Raw genomic sequence first — 25,342 nt, forward strand, 5'->3', positions numbered from 1 at the left:
TTGATGGGGTTCAAAATCCTTGGCACTCATTTTGTAGGAACTGAAGTGAGCTGAGGACAAAGGGGAAAGTGGGAGGAGGAGAACAAAACCGGGACATTTTTGAAAGCCCCTGAAAAAGTGGGGTGACAGAGGATTTACCAGGACTGTCTCTGCCAAATTGGGAGAGTATGTTCTCCACTTGCTTTCATGAACTGGCCCAGCAGTGAAACACATGAGACTAATAACCAGGATGGGGACTCACCAAAGAGCTGTTGTACCTCCGCAGCCTCCTTCTCTTGGAGCCCAACCCCCTCTGCTTGGCCTCTGTGTCGGCCATCAGGTGGGCAGGGGTCCTGGTTGCCCTACTCTTGGGTCACTTCCAGCAACAGAGGCCCAAAGCCGTGTGCAAGGAGTCCGAGATGAGGTTCCTGAGAAAAGGGACCAGGATTAGGATTGGCTTGGAAAGAAACTCTGCAGCACTCAAAGAGACAGAGAACAGAATCCTGCTGGTGACATACGCAGGTGAGCAGAGCTGTGTAATAAGAAAACCCTCTCAGGAAATATACACAAAAGACCCACAAAGAGACACACTTCCTTCCTTTTGGCCCAAGGAGCCTGGCCTCCTTCTGACTCTGGAGCCTCAGGAGAGAAAGAGGAGCCTCTGTTCAACTGAGACTCAGAGAAGGTTCTGGAACATTATTCCCCACAGTCACAAGCAGCACAAAATGGCCACCAGAACACAAAATGGCTGCTGGAACACAGAATGGCCAGCTCCACCTCAGCACTTGGCACTTGGAGGCCACAGCACAGCAGTGAAGCCTACCACTTCCAAGCCTTGTCCCTCTCCTTCCTCCTTGTCCTTCTCCACTCCCCTCCTTCCTTCCCTCCTTGTCTTTGTCTCTCTCTTCCCTCCTTGTCTCTCTCTACTCCTCACTCACTCTTCTGCGCAGAGAGCTAAATAGAGAGGCAGAAGCTCCTCCCCTTCTTCAGTCTGGCCAATGGGGGCAGAGGAGCTGGAAGGCCCCGCCTCTGCCTCACCCTCACAGGCTCCTCCTGCAGTTAATATGGAACAAGGCAGGAGGGACTCTGGAGCCCCAGCCACATGGACGCTGGCCAAAGGCACACGTTCCCAGAGCCTAAGACCCATGAAATGCAGGGCAGGACCCCTCCTCTTTCTGGCCATGTGGATGCTGGGAGATCCAGTCAAGGAAATACACTGTAAATCACATTGGCAAGAGAAAAGGCTGCTACTGCCTTTCAGAACCAGTTTGCCCCAAATCCTGTATGGGTCCAGAAACCCCTTTGTTAGGAAGCAACCCCAAATATCTCAGGAAAGCCCTATATCTCCCAAGGCCCCTTCCCTCCAGGACCTCCTTCCCTCAGTCTCTCTCTCCCCTGAAGGCCTCAAATGTCAACTGCCAAGCACTCAGGCAGAGACAGCCTTTTTGTGTTCTGTCAGCCATTTTGTTTTCCGGTGGCCATTTTGTGTTCTGGAGGCCATTTTGTGTGCTGTTTGTGAGTGTGGAGAATGTTCCACAACCTTCTCTGAAGCCTCAGTTGAACAGAGGTACACTGTTGCCAATTTTGTGACTTTCACACGGAAATTGGGATTTTTGAGTGCTTTCCGTGTGATTTCTGTGCCTGGCTCTATTCTGTGGAGATTCAGGGACTTTTGCACATTTCAGCTCCAGCCCTGAAAAAAAACAACCCAATTTCCGGGACAAACCCCCGAAATTGGCACCAGTGGCCCTGACTCTGAGAGCGAGGCTACAGAGCAACCAGTCCTGTTGGGAGTCACACGGAGAGTTTTCAGGCAATCAGAGAGAGGAGAGTGGTCGTCCCCCCCCCCTCCCGCCCTCAGGAAAAGCTCAGCCAGGGCAGACGTGCGGGAGACAAGGCTCTTATACACACACACACACACACACATATATATACACACAACACACACACACATATATACACATACATGTCACAACAAACTACAATTCCCAGGATCCCCTGGTTTGACAAGGGAATTGCCTCCACGCTTACAGATCACAGCCCCAGAGAAAGAGTCTACAGTACATCAGTGTTGCCAATTTAAGTCCACTTCTTCAGCTGCATTTGGATTTAATAATGATAATAATAATGGTGATGATGATACAGAGATAGATCTTGTAGCACCTTTGAGACACACGAAAGAAAAGTTGCCAGCATGAGCTTTCCTACACTTAAGCGTACTTCCTCATATGCATGGGGATTGTAGTTTATTGTGGCACCAGAGCTCTTTCTCAGAAAACTACAATTCCCAGGGTTCCCTAGCACTGAGCCAGGGCAGTTAAAGCAGTCTCAAACTGGATTATTTCTGCAGTATGGATTGGATCTTGAGCATTTATAATAACAAAGGTCCAAAACACACTGCAGAAATAATCCAGTTTGAGACCGCTTTAACTGCCCTGGCTCCGTGCTAAGGAATTCTGGGAAATGTAGTTTATTGTGGCACCAGAGCTCTTTCTGATAGAGAAGGCTCAATGTCTCACAAAAGGTTTCTATTTGGCACAAAGCTTCCTGGACCCCCTTCATGTCAAAATAAATATCTTAAAGGTATTAGAAGGACTGAAAGATTCTTTGTTTGGTCCAATGGTAATTTTGAGAGTTGAAATAAGTTACAATTATTTTTATTCAATTAGGGTTATGTTTATTTGCAAAAGATCCGCCATATTAATAAATATATAAATACATCCATTTATTATTAAGATTATTATTATTAACATTACAGGAACGTTACAGGGATTTTGACTGAATATTCCGTGTAATATTGGGGGGGGGGGGATTCCGTGGATTTTGGTAAAACATGCCAGGAAATATTTTTGAGGATTGTTAGCAACACTGGTCCTGCCGTGCAGTAAGGCCCCTCCAATCCCTCTGAACCAAGGACTACAACTCCCATATCTTCTTATCTTCTTTCTTTCTTTCTTTCTTTCTTTCTTTGTTACTTTCCTTCTTCCTTCCTTCTTTTCTCCCTAGCTGTCTTGTGTTAGTGGTGTTACTGCTTTTGTTGTCACTGTGTGCCTCCAAGTTGTTTCTGATGTATGGCGACCCTAAGGGAAGCCCTTCTCAGGCTTTTCTTGGCAAGATTTGTCCAGAAGTGGTTTTGCAACTGCCTCCCTCTGAGGCTGAGAGAGTGTGACTTGCCTAAGGTTACTCAGTGGGTTTCCGTGGCCAAGAGGGCATTCGAACCCTGGTCTCCAGGGTCATAGTCCACTCATCCAGCCACTGAACCATGCTGTCTCTTTCTTGAGGCTTTGTAGTTTTTTGTGGTGTGGCTACAAGTCATTGCTGACTTCTGGGGAACCTCTCCTGGAGTTTCCTTGGCAAGAGTTGTTCAGAGGAGGTTTGACATTGCCTTCCCTGAGGCTGAGAGAGTGTGGCTTCTTGCCCAAGGGCACCCAGCTGGTTTCATGGAGGAGTGAGGCACTGGACCCTGGCCTCCAGAGTTGCAACTCAACACTCAAACCATTGCACCACACTGCCTCCCATTCCCATGTACAACCTGAGAAATAAGTACAGACTTTTTTCTGTTCTTCATGTATGTCTTCAAGTCGTGTCCAACTTATGGCAACCCTAAGGCAACCTTATCATGGGGTTTCCTTGGTAGGTATCTTCAGAGAGGGGTTGCCATTGCCATCCTCTGAGGCTGAGAGTGTGTGACTTGCCAAGGGTCAACTAAGTCCGAAACACACTGCAGCAATAATCCAATCTGAGACCGCTTTAACTGCCCTGGCTCAGTGCTAAGGAATTCTGGGAAATGTCATTTTGTGAGACATCAAGCCTTCTCTGTCTGTTTTGGACCTTTCTTGGCTGCAAACTGTCCATAGCCTGCAATGCATCTCCTAATTCTGTTGGCAGTCCCTCCCTCCCAACACTTTCTCATTTCCCCCAAAACCAGAGCAAAGCTGGCAGATGGAAAGAGGTTTTAAAGCAGCATTTAAATCTGCCATATTTGTTTTTAAAATCCTAAATGTCGCAAATGCTATTATCAGTTGTGTAGCTACTATTACAGAAAGACATAGAGTGCAAACTCCTCAAGTACCTTTATTTTCTGGAGTGAGATGGGCTTTTCCAACTGACTCACTCTGATGATCTCTGGTGGTCCAAGCAGCCAAGCTGCGGCCCTGTAATAATAATAATAATAATAATAATAATAATAATAATAATGTTTTTATATCCCTCTCTTCAGCCAAAAGGCTATCAGAGTGGATTACAAATTGTTAATTAGATATTTAGACATTATGGCTCTTAGCCCAGCAGACCGTTAACTTCCTTAAATCCCGCTGCCTCCATCCAATGAATTATAAAAGGATTTCCCTTAACCTACACTGGGACCAGTTAAGGAACCTTATTTATTCTTCTTTACTGATCTTCCCAAGCATCAACCGAGCCAAGAGAAGTGTAAAAGGAGCGTTGAGTAGTAGATACTCCAAGGAGGTATTTATTATAGATAACAAAATATAACTAAAATATAAGTCCTACAAGATATTAAGAACCTTGCAGTTACAATATTTGTAAGTATATAATGTTCAGTTCATACAAGCTATTAAAGAAATAGACCTAATGTCCAGTTCTGAGACTAACTTCCAAGATCCGCTCTTTAACTCTCTCTCTTGATCTCCAACCGACACAATTCCCCCAACTGTCTCTTGGTCTCTCAGTCCTTATATCTCCTTCTCACGGAAGATTCCAGAAGAACCTTTATCTTGCTCTCTGATTGGTCAAGAGAGCCTTCCGTAGCAGTGATGTCATTCTGCATTTGCATAAACCTCTCTTTACTGCCTGAAGAAGACCTCCATTGACTGGAGTCCAGTCTTTACACTTTCCCAAGGCAAGGCTTGCACCTCTTTCCCAATGTTGCTCTTGGTGTCTGCCTTCCAGATGTTTCCAGGTCTTATGGTGACCTTATGGGAGTCTCTGAAGGGGTTTTCTTGGCAGGTTCCTTCAGAGTGGGTTTCCCATGGCCATCCTCTGAGGCTGAGAGAGTGTGACTTGCCCAAGGCTTCAGTCCTTTTGGAAGCCTTTTTGCTTTATCTTCTAGAAGGCAGCTGAGGTGTTGCTTCTTGCTCTGAAGAATGAGAGGAACCTTGTGGCATCCAAAAGGCTAACATTCTCTGGAGTTATGTCTGATGATATGTATATATAGGATTGAAATACTTGTTCATTTATCAAAAGGTTCATAGTGCACCCCATATCATAGAATCTCATAGCTATGTCCCTTAATAGTTAACCAAATTAAACAGTATATAAAACAAAAACATGAAACAAGCAGGACAAGGAAACTGTTACATGGATTTATAATTGGTTGACTGGCCAAACCCAAAGGATAGTCAACAGTGGCTCCTTTTCATCCTGGAGAGAAGTGACCAGTGGGGTGTCCTGTGGGGCTCTGTCCTGGGCCCAGGGCTATTCAACATCTTTATCGATGACTTGGAGGACAGAAATAGGGGCATACATATCAAATTTGCAGATGGCACAAAATTAGGAGGCGTAACTAAAACCCCAGAGGACAGGATCAAAATTCAAAATGACCTGAACAGACTAGAAAACTGAGCCAAAGCTAACAAAATGAAATTTGACACAGAGAAATGTAAGTTACTGCATTAAGGGCATAAAAATGAAATGCACAGATACAGAATGGGGGGCACCTGGATGAATGAAACTACGTGTGAAAGGATTCTAGGAGTCTAAGTAGACCACAAGTTGAATATGAGTCAACAGTGTGATGCAGCAGCTAACAAGGCAAATGCAGTTTTAGCCTGCATCAATAGAAGTATAGTGTCTAGATGAAGTGAAGTAATAGTCCCACTCTATTCTACTCTGGTCAGGTCCCACCTGGAATATTGTGTCCAGTTCTGGGCCCCACAATTCAAAAAAGGATGTTGAGAAACTGGAGTCTGTCCAAAGGAGGGCGACTAAAATAGTGAAGGGTCTGGAAACCATATCCTATGAGGAACGACTTAGGGAACTGTGGACGTTTAGCCTGGAGACGTGAAGGTTAAGAGGTGATATGACAGCCCTGTTTAAATATTTGAAGGGATGCCATATTGTGCAGGGAGCAAGCTTGTTTTCTGCTGCTCCAGAGAACAAGAACCGGAGGAATGGATGCAAGCTCCAGGAAAAGAGATTCCACCTCAACATTAGGAGGGACATTGGAACACACTCCTTCCTCAGAGTGTATTGGAGTCTCCTTCCTTGGAGGTTTTTAAATAGGGGCTGGATGGCCATCTCTCACTATGCTTTGATTGAGAGTTCCTCCATGGCAGGGGGACTGGATGGCCCCAGTGGTCTCTTCCAACTCTATGATTCTCTAATTCTCTGATTCTGAGATTACAATGGGACAGTCTCAATGCTTAAGGTAAGGAGCAGCAACCTGAAGTCACAATAGCGCCATCTGAATACTTCAGGCAAGGTGCATCAGCCTGAAATCAAAATGGGCAGACTCAATGCATGAGGGTAGGAGCATCAGCCTTAGGTCACAATGGGCCATTCTCAATCCTTCAGAGAAGGTGCTTCAAGCTGAAGTCACAATGGGCCAGTCTCAATCCTTCAGCTAAAGAGCACCAGCCTCAACTCATAATAGTCCTATCTAAATCTTTAAGGCAAGGAGCTTGAGTCTGAGATCACAATGGGCCAGTCTCAATCTTCAGGAAAGGAGCATCAGCCTGAGATCACAATAGTCCCATCTTAATCCTTCAGGTTTGGAGCATCAGACTGAAGTCACCATGGGCCAATCTCAATCTCTCAGGCAATGAGCATCAGCCTGAGGTAATGGGCTGGTCTCATTCCTTCAGGTATGGAGCACCAGTCTGAAGTGACCATAGTCCCATTGGCCAGCTTCAAGAAGAGGCGGAGCTTCAGCTTCTCTATTTAGCTTTGCGCGCAGAAGAGTGAGAGAGGAGTAGAGTTTTAGAGGGAGAAGGAGACAGACAGACATTAAGGGAGGAAGGAAGGAGAGAGAGGGGAGTGAAGTGAAGTGAAGCGACAGCAGAGAGACAAGGCCTGGAACCACTAGGCTTCACTGCTGCACTGAGGTCCGGCTGGGCCTGGCTTGGGTCTACTGCTGCTGGTGCTTTCCTTTGGCCACTGCCATTAAGGTGGGGAGGAAGGAGGCCCAGCAGTCCTTCTAAGCATGGGCCACTCTCTCTGAAGGTGGGAGAGTGGGACTCCCAAAGGGGATTTCAATGCTTTTAATGGTGGCTCTCATGTTGTAGCAAAGATGATGATGATGATGATGATGATGATGATGATGATGATGATGATGATATCAGGCCTGGGGGGGAGGATAGAGCTGCCCCCAGACCTTAATCATCATTAATGCCACCATCACTGGGCCTTGTTCTGCACCACTGTAATGGCCATGGCTCAGTGCTATGGAACTCTGGGAATGTACTTTTGGTTTGGCATTTCAGGTGTTGTTAAGGTTTGGAAATCCTGTTTGAGGATCCTTCTGACTTTGGGGCCCCTTCATCCTCCCTTTTGGGTTCCCTGAAGGCCTCCAACTGCCAAATGCCAAGTGCTTAGGAAGAGGCAGCCATTTTGTGTTCCAAAGGCCATTTTGTGTTCTGGCGGCCATTTTGTGTTCCAGAGGCCATTTTGTGTTCTGGCAGCCATTTTGTGTTCCAGAGGCCATTTTGTGTTCCAGAGGCCATTTTGTGTTCCGGAGGCCATTTTGTGTTCCAGAGGCCATTTTGTGTTCCGGAGGCCATTTTGTGTTCTGGAGGCCATTTTGTGTTCCAGAGGCCATTTTGTGTTCTGGCGGCCATTTTGTGTTCCGGAGGCCATTTTGTGTTCTTATGGCCATTTTGTGCTGCTTGTGACTGAGGGGAATAATGTTCCAGAACCTTCTCTGAGTCTCAGTTGAACAGAGGCCTCTCTTTCTCTCCTGTGGCTCCAGAGAGAGAAGGAGGCTCCTATCTAATTCCTCTTGAGAGTTTGTCCATTTTGTTTGTTTGTTTGTTGTTTTTTCTGTTTTTTAAATATTGCTTTGGATTTAATACTTTTTTAAGGAGAGGAGGGTACCGTTATTATTATTATTATTATTATTATTATTAACCTTTTAAGAATACAATTATAAAGTCTTGCTAACAAGGCATCTTTATTTGACATAATTTCTTGTTCTAGATCAGAGTCTGATTTGCAAATACCGGATTGTTTTTTATCCATTAGGAAGAGCTTTCTTAATTGTCTGTAAAAGAACCATGAAAGATAATACCCTGATAATTACGATCTTCTTGTGTCTTTATTCTAGAACCAGTTCTATTTGCATCGATTCTTTATAGGAGATCCAATTTGCGTCCTTTTTTGAATCTCTGGTCTCTTTTCTCAGGAACTGCATCTCGGCCCCTTGGACACAGCTTTGGGGCACCTTTTGCTGGAAGTGACCCAAGGGCCAGACCACCAGGACCCCTGCCCACCTGATGGCCGACACAGAGGCCAAGCGGAGGGAGTTGGGCTCCCAGAGAAAGAGGATGCAGACGTACAAGAACTCTTTGGTGAGTCGAGGTTCTTGACTATTAGTTTCATCTGTGTCACTACTGGGATAGTTCATGAAAGCAAGCGGGGAACATACTCTCCCAATTTAGCAGAGACAGTCCTGGTTAATCCTCTGTCGCCCCACTTTTTCAGGCGCTTCCAAACATGTCCCGGTTGGTCTCCCCTCCTCCCACTTTCCCCCTTCTCAGCTCACTTCAGCTCCTGAATGCCATTCAGTTTGCCCCCCATCAACTCAAAAGTGGGGAGAGGAGGGGAAAGAAAGAGGCAGGATATTGCCCTTCCCAGGAGACTGAAGCAAAAGCAAACTGTTGTGCACTTCCTAGCTTGTGTGATCTTCTTCATAAACAACTTTGGCCATCTTGACCACCTTTTGTGTTGCTTGTCTACATGTGTCTTCCTTTTCCCATCTGTGAAATGTTGGGGGACATGGTAGAACATGTCTGGGTCTAAATATGGGGTGGTCCCAGTGGCCCTCAAGCCCACAGTGCTCCCCACAACAGTTTGTTAAAATTAACTTTGGCCTCTGAAATGTGGCAAGAAATATCTACATGCACTATAATTCTTTGGTGGCTAAATGTACTGTATGTGTTGGGATAGTCAGTATCCTAATCCATCATCAATATCCCAGGCATGGCCTAAATTATATTGTTTATTATATTGTATATTATATTGAAAGGATTCCAAACAAACTGGATCTCGAAGGCAGTAGCTTTTTTTCTTGCTGACAGAATTTAAAGTTTATTTCCTGGAATGAATTGTGAAGTGATGAAATAATATTTGGGATGCACCATGTGCTTTCCTCCCCTTTTGCTTAGTCACTTTCTGGATGAGGGCTATTTTCTGTTGCAGGTGACCTTTGCAGATGTGGCTGTATATTTCACTGAGGAGGAATGGAAACTGTTGACAAAGGAACAGAGACTGATGTACAGTTATGTGATGATGGAGAATTATCACAATGTGGCCTCTGTGGGTAAGGAACCGTAATCCATTCTCCTTTCTATGAAGACTGAGGTCCCTTTTATGCTAAATTATCATGGTGCTATGATTCCACTAGACTTATAGAATCATAGAGTTGGAATAGACCACAAGGGCCATTCACTTCAACCCTCTTCTGCCATGCAGGAATACACATTCCAAGCACCATCCAGCCTCTGTTTAAAGACCTCCAAAGAAGAGGACTCCACCAAGGTCTAAGGGAGTATATTGCACTGTCTCAAAATTCCTTCTAATATTTCGGTGGAACCTCTTTCCCTGCAGCTTGCATCCATTGTGGTGTCTCCTTTTTTCTGTAGCAGCAGAAAGCAAGCTTGCTCCATCCTCAATATGACCCTTTCCAATATTTAAACATGGATATCATATCCACTCTTAACTTTCTTTTCTCCAGGCTAAACGTACCCAGTTGTCTAAGCCATTCCTCATAGGGCTTGATGGTTTCCAGATCCTTCACCACTTTGGTTGTCCTCCTCTTGGCATGTTCAAACTTTTCAACATACTTTTGAATTGTGGTGCCCAGAACTGGACACAGGATTATTCCAAGGGAGGCCTGACCAAAGCAGAAGAGAGTGGCACTATTACTTCCCTTGATCAAGAAACTATACTCATATTGATGCAGCCTAGAATGACATTGGCCTTTTTAGCTGCCGCATCACACTGTTGGTCCATGTTCAACTTGTGGTCTACTGGGAGTCCTAGATCCCTTTCAAGTGTAGTTTAATTGAGATAACAACGTCCTGTAGATTATTTGAATTTGTGGTTTAGTGAGGTACTATTGCTCTACACTTTATAAGGATTCTTAATACCCCATCGTAAACTGCCAATTGTCAGAACCAGCTTCTGTGGTTCATCCAGAATGGGATTGCGGTTTAGGGGGGAATTGTTAGTAGTTTAAATGTTAGTAGTTTTAAGTCGTTGGTAAGTATAATGGGGCCTAGAACAGCTTGGAGGAAGGGAGTCTGTTGTGGAGGCTATTAACTGACTGGTTTGTGAGATTTGGGTGGCAGGCATGCCCCAGGGGGAGAGGGGTATGAGAACAGTGGAAGAAGAAGGCAAGAGGTACCTTGGCAGCTGGGTTGGTTAGGGGCTGAAGGGAGAGGAAAGGGAGGAGTGTGGAGATAGTAAACGACGGAGGGAAAAGATTCTGACTCTTCAAAGACTGCTTAGACAAGTTAATGGATGCTTCTGCTGGAGTTTCTCAATAAACCTTTTGGTTCAAGCTAAGGACTTTTTAATTCTGAAATTTAGGGTTTTGTGGGAAGGAAGCATGGAGATTAATGCTTTCCTCACCCAAATGGTACTTAGCATATTGCTCAGCAAGGTTCCTACCCTTTTTGGTCCCTCTTCCATCCTTTTGAGGCTCTGGAGATGGTTCTTGGGGAAAATTTGCCATGCAATGGATCAGAGAGGGCTCAACAGTGGTAAAACGGCCTCCACTTCCCCAAAGGGATGCAATGGGATACTGAGGGGCAAAACATTATTCCATATTTTTAGGCAATACAATGTGGGGGTGCCCCTGAGAGCCAATATGACCCCCCCATGTGACAGTAGTCCATCCCTGTCTTAGAGATGTCTTTAGGCTGTTTTAAGGCTGCTCTCTGGTGCTTGATCCTCACCAAAATTCGAGTCCAGTTCCCAGCCCCCTTGCTCTGCCTTTCCCAATGAATCACTTGTATATTGATTATCCATCCATTCTGAACAAATGGGCATCAAAGTGTCCCTTTTATGCATCACACTCTCTGGGTGTGTGTCTGTGATAGAGAGAAGGAGGGAATGTGAAAAACAGAAAGGCAGGGAAGAGATGGTAAAGGTGAAATGCTGAAGCAGTGCAGATGGGCAAGAGGGAAGGTTGGAGAGTGGAGGGAGAAAGGGAAGGGGATCAGGCCTCTGGGAGCCAGGAGGGGGAGGCAGGAGCAAAGCCAGGGTTGCCTAGCTCTGTGTGGACAGGAAGGGACCTCTGGGAAGGGCCAGGAGAGGGGCCTTGGGGATTGGGAGGCAGCCACCAACCTGACAGATTTTAAGAACTGAACTGGTGAGAACCGGCTCAGACCCTTGTTTTCAGATATATTTAGGGGTTCCATTTAACAATTATGAGCAATGCATATGAAGAGAGAAAATGGCAACACATAAATTCCTTTTTCTCTAATGTTTCTTTTCCAACCTGAGCTTGCTTAGCTCCATGGTTGATTCCAGAGGCTCTTTGTCACTGAAAATTCTGGAGTCTGGGGAGGACACTCACAAGTGCTATGACAGTGATGGTGAACCTATGCCACACGTGCCAGAAGTGGCACTTTGCCCAGCCCCATTCCTCCCCACTTATCCTTCCTGCCCTCCAAGTATCCCAAACGGGGCACTTGGAGGGCAGGGAAAGGTCTGTGGGGAGGGAGGCACGGGGGCTGCCCTGCTCCCTTCCTCTCCACTTACTCTTACTGCCCTCCAAGTGTCCCAAACGGGGCACTTGGAGGGCAGGGAAAGGTCTGTGGGGAGGGAGGCAGGGGGGATGCCCAACCCCCTTCCTCCCCACTTAACCTTCCTGCCCTCCAAGTATCCCAAATGGGGCACTTGGAGGGCAGGGAAAGTTCTGTGGGGAGGGAGGCACGGGGGCTGCCCTGCTCCCTTCCTCTCCACTTACTCTTCCTGCCCTCCAAGTGTCCCAAACAGGGCACTTGAAGGGCAGGGAAAGGTCTGTGGGGCTGCCCTGCTCCCTTCCTCTCCACTTACTCTTCCTGCCCTCCAAGTGTCCCAAATCGCCATCATTGTGCTATGATTTTAGGGGAAATTCATACTTAGCTCAAAGGAGAGATTAGGGCAACAGTGACCTCAGGATTCATCCCAACTATACCAGGCCGGGAAACACACAGAACTCCAGAGGCATTTCAAATAGGTTTTTGTGTTTTATTTAGGGGGAAAGTAAAACACACACACACATACATATATGTGTTCACGCGCGTGCGCACACACACACACACACAAACTAGGTAACAAAGGTGGGAGTGGTGAATAGTGTGAGGCTTTGCTAATGGTAATACATTACCTAGATCAATGATGGTGAACCTTATATTTATTTATTTACATCACCATTTGTTCTTCATATCTTTACTTCCTGTCTTTACAAATCTTCTTTTGTGTTGCTTATTTGTCTTCTTTTGCTTCTTGCAATTTTTCCATATACAACCCATTTTCCCTCCAAAAAAAACAAATATTAAACGGCCGCCTCTCTGCACCAATTTAAAAAGGGGCTCAAAACACACCTTTTCCAACAGGCATACCCCTAATACCCTCGAGATAACCCCTTCTCTCCCCTCACTGTTGCACTATTGTGCTAGTTTGGACAGTTATTTTTATTGTAGTATGTTTTAACTGATGTTATATTGATTGATGCTTTTATTGTATTTTATGGATTGTACTGTTGGATGGTCTAAGTGCTGTAACCCGCCTTGATCTTTGGAAAGGCGGGCTAGAAATAAAGTCATTATTATTATTATTATTATTATTATTATTATTATTATTATTTCCTACTTATGGTATATAAAACAGAATCCTGTTATCACTTTTCCCATCGGTTATATACTGGTTGTATATCCATACATATTCTCCAAAAATTATCTCATCATACATTTTAACCTTGTTTAACTAGTATATATTCACATCCTGGTCCAGTTATATAACTATCTGTTTCTATATTCACATAATCAACCAGGTTTTTGTCCAGACACCATCTTTTTTCCAAAAACAGCAATATTTCTCCCCATTCTTTTTCCAATTTATCTTTCTTCTTATCTTCAAGTTTACATGAGAGTATATCTAACTTTCTAATATCGTTTAATTTTAATCACCATTCGTCTATTTGTAACTCTACATTTGCTTTCCAGTATTTTGCAATAACCATCCTGGCAAGAATGATCATATATAACATAATTCTCCTCAGTTTATTCTCATCCTCTGCCCTCAAATAATGTGTCATATTCAACAGATAAATCTCTGGTTTTTTCTTGTATTTTATATTTGTTGTATTGTTTTATGTATGTCCTCCCAGAAACTTTTAACTCTTTCGCATTTCCACCACATGTGGATCATTGTTCCCTTTTCCTTTTGGGAATTCCAGCAAATGTCTGTTTCAGTTTTAAACATCTTCTTTAGCCTATCAGGCGTGTAGTACCACCTATTACTCATCTTTAAAAAAATTTCTTTAAGATCTTGGCACCTAGTAAATGAATTTGTTTTCCTCCAAGATTTTTCCCACGCTTCTAGTGGTATCTCATGCCCAAGATCTTTCGCACAACCAATCATATATTGTTTTATTGGCTCTCTTTCTGACTCTCTTTCTCTAAACAAATTGTAATATTTTGTTATTTTCTTTCCTCCATCCTCCATTATTATTTTGTCCAACTCTACTGGTTTTAATTCAATTCCCGTTGTTTTTATATCTTCTTTGATGGTATTTGATGGTAACTGTACCAATTTATTTCTTTACCTTCTTTAATTAGTTCTCTAGTTTTTATACTCAACTCCTGTTTTTCATTCATCGTTACTACATCATCATATCTTAACCAAGTATTTTGTACATCCCATCTATTAGCAAAGGCTTCATGAGTTGACACCCATCCTGGTATTTTAAAGTAAAATTTGGCTTTAATTGTATTCCATGTCTCTATTAATACCCTCCAAATTGGATTGTAGTAAAAATCTTGATGTACTAAATCTTTATTATACCAGAGCTGTCCGTGCCAGCCAAAACAAAGAATTGCTCCTTCCAAATTTAATATACTTTTATCTTTTAGCTTAATCCAATCCTCCAGACAGAGCATATCACATGCCCAACTATATGTTTTAATATCTGGCATGGCACATCCCCCGTTCTCTTTCTTCTCCTTTATATTATTCCACCTAATTCTCGCCTTACCTCCCTTCCAAATAATTTTTTTTAAATTCCCTATTCCACTGATCTATAATTTTATTATTAATAGTTGTTGGTAAATTCATAAAGATAAATAAAATCTTTGGTAGGATGGACATTTTTATTGCATTAATCTTACCTAGGATAGACAAATTTAGTTTTGCCCATCTACTCAATCTATTCAACATTGCCTTATAGTTATTATCAAAAAGATTCATATTGTTATTTGAAATCCAGATTCCTAAATATTTTACCTTGTTCAATATTTCAAATCCTGTTTTTTCTTTAACATTTCTTTTTCCTCTTTATTCATATTTTTAGCTATTATCACCGATTTACCTTTATTTACTTTAAATCCTGATAATTCTCCAAACCAATTTAATAAAAATAACAGACTTTCGATATTTACTATCGGATCTTCAAGGATTACCACCAAATCATCCGCATAAGCTTGTACTTTAGTTTCTTCTCCTCGTACTTTAGTTCCTCTTATCCTCTGATTTTTCCTTATCTTATTCAACATATATTCCAATACTATTATAAACAGTAAGGGTGACAGCGGACATCCTTGTCTTGTCCCCCTTCTTATAGTAAATTCCTCCGTTAGTTCTCCATTAACTATTAATCATGCCTTTGCTTTTTATATATTTCCTCCACACATTTAATAAAGTTTTCCCCTAAATCCATTACCTTTAATAAATTAAACATAAATTTCCAACTGATACTATCAAACGCTTTTTCCGCATCGACAAACAATAGCGCCGCCTTTTTTATTATGCATGTTATAATAGTCCAGTACATTTATTATAGTTCTTATATTATTTTTAATCTTCCTCCTAGGCAGGAAACCATTCTGATCCTTTTTTATTATATCATTCAATATTATCTTAAGTCTATTTGCCATAATAAATGCCCAGATCTTATAATCGTTATTCATTAAGGAAATTGGCTTATAGTTACTCATTAATTTTTCATCTTTACCTTCTTTTGGTATCAAAGATATTAAAGTTTTTCCCCATGTTTCTGGTTTCTCCTCTGTTTGAATTAAATTGTATGCTTTCTTTAAAGGTTCTTGTAGTTCTGTTTCAAAAACTTTATAGTATTTTGACGTAAGCCCATCTATCCCAGAGGCTTTTACGTTTTTTATTTCATCTGATGTTATTTCCGCATTTAATTTCTCCTTCTGATCCAAATTTATTCTTATTTCATTGTGTTCATGCAGTTCTGTTATCTGTTTCTCAACAGGTACACCCCCTTCCTGTTCCTCAAATAATTTTTTAAACTATGAAACAAAGGCATTCTTAATTTTCTCCAGTTCCGTTATAATTATGTTATTTTGATTAATTTGCGTTATCATCTTTTTCTCTCTCTCGTTCTTTAATCTATTAGCCATCCACCTACTTATTTTATTTGCGTTTTCAAATTGATTTTGTTTTAATTTTTTTAAGTTAATGGAAATCTCCTCTGTTATTTTTCTTTCCAATTGTCCTTTCAAAATCTTTATTTCATTTACTAATTTTTTATTTTTCTTTACTTGTTGTAGCTCTTGTTCTTTCATTTTAAGCTCATTTCTAATTTTTTCCTCCTTTTGTCTTTCTTTCCTTTTAATTTCCATCATTCTTTGTATAAATAATCCTCTTACAAACGCCTTGCTTGTATCCCACACTACTTTCATTTTATTCTCCTTTCCACTATTTGTCTCAAAGAAAAACTTCAACTCTTTTTAACCCTATTTACAAAATCTTCATCCTCCAGAATATCCTCATTTAATCACCAACCTTTATTTCTATTCCATTTCTCATTTCATTCCAGTTCTATCTTATTATGGTCAGAAAAAGTCCTTGGCCATATTTCCATTTTTTTACCTTAGTTGCCACTGTTTTTGTAAGCAACACTAAGTCTAGTCTTGATAGGGACTTGTGTGCATCCGAATAAAAAGTAAACCCTTCTTTATCCCCATTGCAATGTGTCCAAACATCTATCAAATTAAATTCCTCCTTCATATTAAAGAAATTTTTAGGCAGCTTTCCTTGGAATTGTTGGTTTGTTTTTTTCTGGGATTTTCTGTCCCTCAAAGGGTTTATCACGCCATTAAAGTCCCCAGTTATAATTAAGTTGTCGTTTTCAAATTCCCTTATATTCTCTGCCAAATTTTTATAAAACATTTCTTTCCTTTCTAGTGGGGCATAAACATTACATATCACATATTTCACATTATCCAGTAGCATTTCTACACAAAGCAATCTACCATCTTTATCTTTTTTCACAAGTTTTGCTTCATATCTTTTATTTACAAAAATAGCAATGCCCCTTTTCCTTTTATTTACTGTTGCACAAAATAAAGTTCCCAGTTTCCTATTACGTAAATATTTTATGTCCCCATCTTTCATTTTAGTTTCCTGTAAACATAGTAAATCAAAATTATTTTTCTCCAAGTAATGCATTACATGCCTTCTTTTCCTTTCCTGACTTATTCTCTTTACATTCCATGAAATTAACTTAAATCCCATTTTTCCTTTGCTTTTCAACCCGGGTCCTTATATTCCAATTAGCTTTCTACACTAATTTTTATGTCCCTCCTGTGGTGCCCTCTTCTGCTTTCTTGTTTTCTTGATGGTCTGTATTCAGCCCCTTTGTCTCCTGATTATCTTTTTTTCCTTGAGTCTTCCTTTGTGTCCTTTCCTCTCTTTGCCTATTAGCACTTTCTCTTTCCCTCTTATCCCTTTCTTTATTTCTCTCTTCTCGCTTTATTTCTCTCTTCTCGGAGAGAAGACAGTAACTTCAATGGCAAGTGGGGCTGGCGAGTGTAGAGAGGTGTTTAGCAATGTAAGTCAACAGAGGGTCTGTCTGCAACTGGACTGATGCTGAACAACAGTATATTTATACTGAAATTGTTGCTTGTGGGCAGAAACCGAGCATTCAAAAAGGCTTAAATTGCTTTAGAAAGTTTTTTTGTGTGGGGGAAAAAATGTCTGAAACTGAATTAAATGGTGGAAATACTTCAGCCAAAAAGGATTATCACACCGGCTCTCAGGTCCTTCTTGGCTCTGAATTCTGGTCCCATTCAAAGCCAAAGTATAGCACAGTCTGAAGGCAACACTCCCAGAGCTCAATAATAACACAGCCAGAACAGAAGTAAATCTCCAGATATAGGTATTGGCAATGCACTAACCACTTTCCACACTTAAAAATAACTGACAGACACAGTTGATTTCCTCCAAGTCCTTGGAGGTTCTTTAGCTTGAGTTGCAATAGAAAACAAATATGTACCAGCTCTCCTCTCTGACTTTCATCATCTTCACAATCTCTTGTACACACAACTCCAACCCACACCATTCCGCATGTGAGCTGTATCCTGTATTGGTTGTGAGTCATCTCCTGGTGCCACACAGCATGAAGCCTCCTCTGCAGTTAGCTTGCATCATGCCATGTGCTCTGACTCAACCCTCTATGGCAGTCTCACAGGAAATGAGGCCACTTTTCAATCAAAGTATTTTTACATATATTTATTAGAATATTTTTCAACTGTCTGACTATCTGCTTCCACTGATTTCCTTATGGAAGTTCACCTACAATGTCTTCTTTGCTAGCTCCTAGGAGTAAGGATACAATCATTATATGAATTTGGGGCATCCAGAACAGGATTATGCTCGGGTCACTCACACCAACTATGGAGCATTACAGACTTCCTGAAAGCGGCGGTTTGCCAGCACCGGCGGTTGGCGCGTCCCAGAACCGGAGTGGCCAAACCGTGCGATTCCCAGACGCAGCAAAAAAGAACCTCGGAAATGGTGCTTCTTTCAGCACCCTAGAAGTGGTGCCGCGAGGCACTAGTCGCACACTCACGGCATCACTTCCGCCACACAACATCCAGACGCTACGCATCCACGACGTCAAAATGGTGGTGCCCGGGTTCAGGGGCGTCTACAATAGATGCCCCTTTCTAACCCTAGTACGCGCCGAGCACGTACTATTGGTGCGTGTGTAACGCTCCCAAATTAATTTAATCTCACATAGGGAGGGGTGAACGTGGGACTAAATCTTGGGGTAAAACCTTCCTCTCTTAATGCTGAGATTCAGTCTTGTCTCTCATTGTCCTTGTTTACAGAAGAACTTGTCAGTCATGAGAGATTCCACACCAGAAGGAAGTCACATAAATGCCAGCACTGTGGGAAACATTTTGCTTACAAGTCAGTCCTTGTCAAGCATCTCAGAGTCCACACAGGAGAGAAGCCATACAAATGTCAGCGTTGTGGGAACTTTTTTTCTCAGCGGTCCCACCTACTGACACACCAGAGAATCCACTCAGGAGAGAAGCCATACAAATGCCAGCGTTGTGGGAACTGTTTTTCTCACCAGTCAACCCTACTGACACACCAGAGAATCCACTCAGGAGAGAAGCCATACAAATGCCAGCGTTGTGGAAACTGTTTTTCTCAGCAATCAAACCTACTGACACACCAAAGAATCCACACAGGAGAGAAGACATACAAATGCCAGCATTGTGGGAAATGTTTTTCTTTGAAGTCAAACCTACTGACACACCAGAGAATCCACACAGGAGAGAAGCCATACAAATGCCAGCATTGTGGGAACTGTTTTTCTCAGCGGTCTCACCTACTGACACACCAGAGAATCCACTCAGGAGAGAAGCCATACAAATGCCAGCATTGTGGGAACTGTTTTTCTCAGCAGTCTCACCTACTGACACACCAGAAAATCCACTCAGGAGAGAAGCCATACAAATGCCAGCATTGTGGGAACTGTTTTTCTCGGCAGTCCCACCTACTGACACACCAGAAAATCCACTCAGGAGAGAAGCCATACAAATGCCAGCGTTGTGGAAACTGTTTTTCTCAGCAATCAAACCTACTGACACACCAAAGAATCCACACAGGTGAGAAGCCATACAAATGCCAGCATTGTGGGAAATGTTTTTCTTTGAAGTCAAACCTACTGACACACCAGAGAATCCATACAGGAGAAAATCCACTCAAATCCAAGCAGTGAACAAACATTATTATTGTAAAGAAGGAATACAAAAATATCTAACTGTCCAACCAAAAGGCCCTCATGATTTTATTTGTTCGGTTTTTATGTCCATATGTCTGTTTATGTTCTATTTTCATAAGTTTAGGTTTTCATTGCTACTAGTATGGCTTTGGGTTATAAATTTGGCTGGGGATTATGGATCATGGTATAGGTTAGCTAGATAGGTGGAGGAGGACTGGGATTTGTTGCAGCTATCTAGAATAGCAATGATAGCATTCACAATCTGTGGGATGTTGGCTGAAGAAAGTTGGGGACCAGTAGTAACAGAAAGGGAGCTAGCTTCTTCAAATGTCTGGGACAGGGAGAGATTGTGCGTGTGAGAAGAATAGCAAAGAGGGGCTGGTTAATAGTGGGGGATAGATGGCGGGAATTGTAGGTGAGGGCTAGGTTTGGTATCAGATGGAGTTTTAGGTTTTAGGGTTTCAATATATTCTTTGGTTTGGAGCGGGCAGTTCTGGCTTAAACACTGAATTCCTGACTATGTGTTTTCAATAAAGTTCTTTGCTATTTCAACACACTGGACTCTTTAATACACAAAAGTTGTGAATTTGCACAAAACTGACCCTTTCATCTCTCCTCAGTCCTCAGCTACATTCCCAGCCGTAAGAACAGCAGAGGCAAACACACATCTATCTATCTATCTATCTATCTATCTATCTATCTATACACAGAGAGACTATTTCCAAAGCAGAGCCTTCCTTTCCTGCCTTTCCTGGACCCTCTTCAAAATCTCCTCAAAAGAAGGAAGGAAGGAAGGAAGGAAGGAAGGAAGGAAGGAAGGGGAGGCTACTGAACCCCTGATGCACTCCTTCCCTTCCCCCTGGCAACCTGGAAACTAGGCTTAGAGGCCCATAAGATCTGGATTTTCCTTGACAACAACCCTGCGAAGGAGGACCAGCAGAAAAACCCTCAGCCCCAGAAAGATTACCCCCATCCCGGTTCTGGGAAGATGCTGAAAAGGCCTTGGACCCCCTTGAAGGGATGTAGGCTAAAGGATGAGAAGTAAGGAAGCAAGGAGGGAGGGAGGGAAAGTAGCAGGGTAATAGAAGCATATAGGGACTGCTGAAGTGGGGAAGGGAGCATCTGGGACCTGATCCAGAAATCCACTTCCCAGAACACATTATTGGAGCCTGCCATATGGGTAGATTACAACAATAAAATACATTGAGGTTACAATAAAATCCAAGAGAAATCAATCCCTATGCCCCGATCCCAATACTAAAACTGGATTAAAAAATGATAGTATAAAAACAGGAAAACAGGAAAAAATTTGATTCAAATTGCAGAGGCTATAGGTGAAGTGTCCAGTGACTCTGTGAATAAGATCATACTGGATCAATTTGAATCTGTGAGTACCGAGGATGTGGACAAGCTCCTTGCAAGTGTGAGGAAGACAACTTGCCCTGTCTAGCCTTGCCCTTCATGGCTGGCCATCCAAGGAGGAGATGCACTTAGGACTTACCTGAGATATATCTTAAATGCATCTCTTAGGGAAGGCTATTTTCTATCTTGCTTAAAAGAAGCAGTGGCATGGCCGCTTCTGAAAAGCCCCTGCCTAGATCGCTTGGACATTAGCAATTACAGACCAGTCTCCCATCTTCCATTTGTAAACAAGGTGATTGAGAGGACAGTTGCTCTTCAACTCCAAGCAGTCTTGGAAGAATCAGATTATCTAGACCCATTTCAAACTGGCTTCAGGATGGGATACGGAGTCACGATTGCTAGGCTCACCTTAGATCAACTCCACTTGAGTATTGAAGTGCGACCCTGTTGATGGTTTTGGACCTCTCAGTGGCTTTTGATACTATTGACCATGGCATCCTTCTGGAACGCCTGAGGGAACTGGAGATCAGGGGCAATGCATTGCTATGGTTCCAGTCCTATTTCTCAAGCAGATTCCAGATGGAGATGCTTGGGGACAGTTGCTATCTAAAAGGGAGCTTAAATCCAGCGTTCCTCAGGGCACCATCCTATCCCCAATGCTATTCAACATCCACATGAAACCGCCAAGGGAGTTCATCCAGAGGCATGGGGCGGGGTGCTGTCAGTATATCCATTTGTTGCTGCTACGGACTGCAAGTGAGAGGCAATTAAAGGTAACTTTGTAAAGCTACTTTAGAAGCGAATTGGGACAGAATTGGGACAGAAGAGAATTGGGACAGAAACATAGCCTTTAAGCTACTTTAAGCTACTCAAGCTGCTTGTGAAGCTGCTTTTTGCCTACTCTATTTCTTTTTTTATTTTTTTCCTCTCCCTGAACTGCTTCATGATATTTTTGTTGTTATTTCACATGTATTGGACTTGAGAGGAAGTGTGAAGAAGAGGGAGATAAGTGGAACTACAACTGTAAGAGTAATTACAAATCAATTATAAATAATAATGGCTTCAGCTGTGAAAAAAGCTGCAGCTGCTGCAGCAGCACAGATTCAGCAGCAACAAAGAAGAGGATCAACTGAACTCAATCCACTTTTGGAGGAAATAAGGAAAATAGATGATAAAATGCTAAATATCAAGCTAATCTCCAGCAAGAGATTAAGAGTTTAAGGGTGGATTTGAAACAAGACTTTAAAATGCAAATTAAAAAATTCTCTCAATCAGTTGATGGTATGATGAAAGATGTAAGTCAAGCTAAATCAAAAATTAAAAATTTGGAAGAGAAAACTAAAGAGATATAAGAAACAATGGAGAAAATGACAATGCAACACGAGAGGGAATTGGACCAAAAGGCTTTAGAGGATTTAAAAATAAGAGAAAATTGTCTGAAGGTTCGCGGGCTAAAGGAGTTGAAAAATGAAAATCGACATGATTATGTGGTCACAGTGCTAGCAGAATATACGGAAATACCAAAATTGGAATATTCATGGGAAATTAACAAGGCATTCAGAGTGAATTCTGCTATGGCAACAGAGAAAAACACTTACTTACATAGGCCTGTTACAGACTGCCAAAATCAAGCTGCTTCGGGTCTCTTTGGAGGTATGCTGTTTAAATGATGCATGCATCCTAAGAATCCGGAAGCTGCACCAAAGCTGCACTCCAGTGCTTAGGAATGGAATGTGGCTTTGGTGCGACCTTCGGACTCTTAGGACCCATGCATCATTTAAATAGCATACCTCCAAAGAGACCCGAAGCAGCTTGATTTTGGCAGTCTGTAACAGGCCTTAGTGAGGATAAAAGCTAGAGATGATGTGCTTTTCCAAAGCTACCATAAAGAATGGAACATTGAAGGAAATCAAATAAAAATTTACAAAGACATACCCAAGTGAATCTTACAGAAACAGGAAGACTACAAATATTTGACTATACAACTAAGTAAGAATTTTTTTTTTTACAAATGGGAAAAACTAGAGGGCATTTCAGTTAACTACAAACAGAAATGGTATAGACTCAAAACAATACAGAAAGCAAAAGAATTCTGGAAAAAAATTGGTCAAGAAATTCAAAATACATTTGTAAGACGTAATCAAACAAATCAACAAAGGGAAGATATTCAAAGTATAATTCAAACTAGAAGTCCGAAAAGGAAGGAAGAAACTCTGAGAAGAGAGAATGAGTCGAGGAGTGAAGAACAAGGTGAAACTCAGGAGGAGAGTCAAAGCAGTAAAGGAGATTTAGTTGGCGAAACTAGTGAAGAAACAACCCCTAAACAAGACATATCTGAAGAAGGAAAGGAGGAGGTGGGTGAAGAGAGACGGGAGGAAATAGAAGACGGGGAAGAAGAAAACACCGAACAGTAAGGTAACTAATAAGACTTCCCCCCTCTCCCCCTCCTCTTTTCATATCTCAATTTGTAGTTTATAAACTTTAAATATTGGAGAAAATGTCTCAAAAATATAAATATTGTTTCTTGGAATGTAAATGGAATGAATAGTCCAATGAAAAGAAAGATGATTTTTCACTACTTGAGTAAAACAAAAGCAAATCTTGTATGTCTGCAAGAGACGCATATTAAACTTAAAGATGTTAAATATCTTAAAAATAATAAATTAGGAAATGAATATTTATCTGCAACAACAAAAGCAAAAAGAGGAGTAGTCATATATGTTAATCAGAGAATCAAAAGCAGGAAGATTTTTAGTGACTCAGAGGGTCACTATGTGGCTGTTGAAGTAATAAACCAGGAGGGAAAAAATTTAATAGTGGGAGTATATGCACCCCAAAATAACAAAAGCAAATCCTTCAGACAGCTTCTAGAAGAAATCCAAGAAGCAGCATATGAAAACATTATTATGCTTGGAGACTTTGATGGAGTAATAGACCCCAGAATAGAAAAAAGGAATATAAAGCAAACTTTAGACCTTCAAGGTAAACTTCCTAAAACCTTCTTCTCATTAATAGAAGAATTGGATCTAAAAGATATATGGAGACTTAAAAGCCAAATGAAAAGGACTTTAACTTTTTCTCAAATCGTCATAACTCATATTCAAGAACTGATATGTGTTTCATGACAAAAAAGCTATGTAAAATGGTGCACAAAGCAAAAATCCACCCTAAATTAATATCAGACCAGAATCCGTTGGTGATAAATATGAAGGGTTCTAAAAGTGAATTTATTTGGAGGCTCCAAGATTATCTGTTACAGAACAACTTAATTGTAGAAGAAGCGTGAAAGACCCTTAAGTATTATTTCAAAGAAAATGATAATATAGAGACAAAAGAAACCATGATGTGGGCAGCCTCAAAAGCAGTAATGAGAGGTTTCTTTATACAGAAAAAAGCAGAAATAAAAAGACAAAACGAGAAGAAAACTCAAGAAATAACTCAAGAAATTAAGAAAAAAGAACTGGAATTGCAAACAAGACAAACGGATAAAAAGCTGCAATTAGAAATAAAAAGCCTCAAACAGCAAATCCGGCAAAAGAGGATTAAAGCGCTAGAACAAAAAATGAAAACTGCAAAAGTTATTTAAACCTTCCAACATGCAAATGAAGCTGGAAAATGGTTGGCCTTCAAACTGAAGAAGAAGAAAGAAATGTTGGTGATAAATAAACTAAAAAAGGGTAAAGACTACATCACAGACCAAAAAGAGATTAAAAAAACGATCATGGAATATTATGGAGACCTATATAGGAGTAAAAATAACGATGTAAAAGATATAAAAGAATATTTAGACAACACCACTATTGCAACTTTTACACCCCAACAGAGAGAATTGTTGGATCAACCTATTACAATTCAAGAAACCAAAGAAGCCACAAAATCATTAAAATCGAGGAAAGCACCGGATGGATTCTCTGCCCAATATTACAAAGAATTTTTAGACATCTTAGCTGAACCTCTGCAATGAGTAAGATCAAGACTGGAGAACTACCCCGCACTTGGGATGAAGCGACCATCACTCTGATTCCAAAAGAGGGAGGAGACCACACAACTCCAGCCAACTTTAGACCAATCTCTCTTCTAAACGTGGACTATAAGATCTTTGCCTCTATATTAGCCAAGCGGCTAAGGAAGTGTCTGTATGAATGGATACACGAGGACCAAAGGGCAGTTAAAAGATATTAGATATGTGGTAAACATCTTAGAACATTATGAGGTCCACAATGAGAAAAACTTGCTCTAGTTTCCTTGGACATAGAGAAGGCTTTCGATAATGTTCAGTGGCCATTGATAAAACAGACATTGGAAAAGCTGGAAGTGGTCCCGAAATTTTTGGAATGGACTATGGCGATATATTGTAAACAACATGCAAAAATTATTGTGAATAGTGAAAGAACAGACCCCATTGAGATACAAAAGGGAACTAGACAAGGTTGCCCCCTTTCCCCCCTCTTGTTTATTATGGCTTTCGAATTGTTATTGCATAATATAAGAAAGGAGGTTAATATAAAAGGAGTTAAAGTAAAAGGTAGCGAATTTAAACTGCATGCGTTTGCAGATGACCTATTAGTATCA

General features: G+C 41.6%; 1 protein-coding gene across 4 annotated transcripts; it reads left to right on the forward strand.

Annotated features, from left to right (window-relative positions):
- Positions 1 to 6,342: 6,342 nt before the first annotated feature.
- LOC149287683 (uncharacterized) lies at positions 6,343 to 19,570 on the forward strand. 4 transcript variants are annotated; one of them, XM_089492499.1, is made up of 4 exons: positions 6,343 to 6,367; positions 8,339 to 8,504; positions 9,355 to 9,475; positions 18,504 to 19,570. In XM_089492499.1, the coding sequence occupies exons 2-4, from the start codon at positions 8,430 to 8,432 to the stop codon at positions 19,403 to 19,405; spliced, it is 1,098 nt and encodes a 365-aa protein (XP_089348625.1). In that variant the 5' UTR covers positions 6,343 to 6,367; positions 8,339 to 8,429; the 3' UTR covers positions 19,406 to 19,570. The 4 variants fall into 4 exon arrangements, with proteins under 4 accessions (XP_089348625.1, XP_089348622.1, XP_089348623.1 ...); XM_089492496.1 differs by lacking the exon at positions 6,343 to 6,367 and adding an exon at positions 6,959 to 7,043; XM_089492497.1 differs by lacking the exon at positions 6,343 to 6,367 and adding an exon at positions 7,087 to 7,161.
- The last annotated feature ends 5,772 nt before the right edge of the window (positions 19,571 to 25,342 follow it).

Source organism: Sceloporus occidentalis, unplaced genomic scaffold, assembly GCF_023333645.1.
Source record: "Sceloporus occidentalis isolate IW3139 unplaced genomic scaffold, rSceOcc1.0.p SCAF_57, whole genome shotgun sequence".
Taxonomy (NCBI): domain Eukaryota; kingdom Metazoa; phylum Chordata; class Lepidosauria; order Squamata; family Phrynosomatidae; genus Sceloporus; species Sceloporus occidentalis.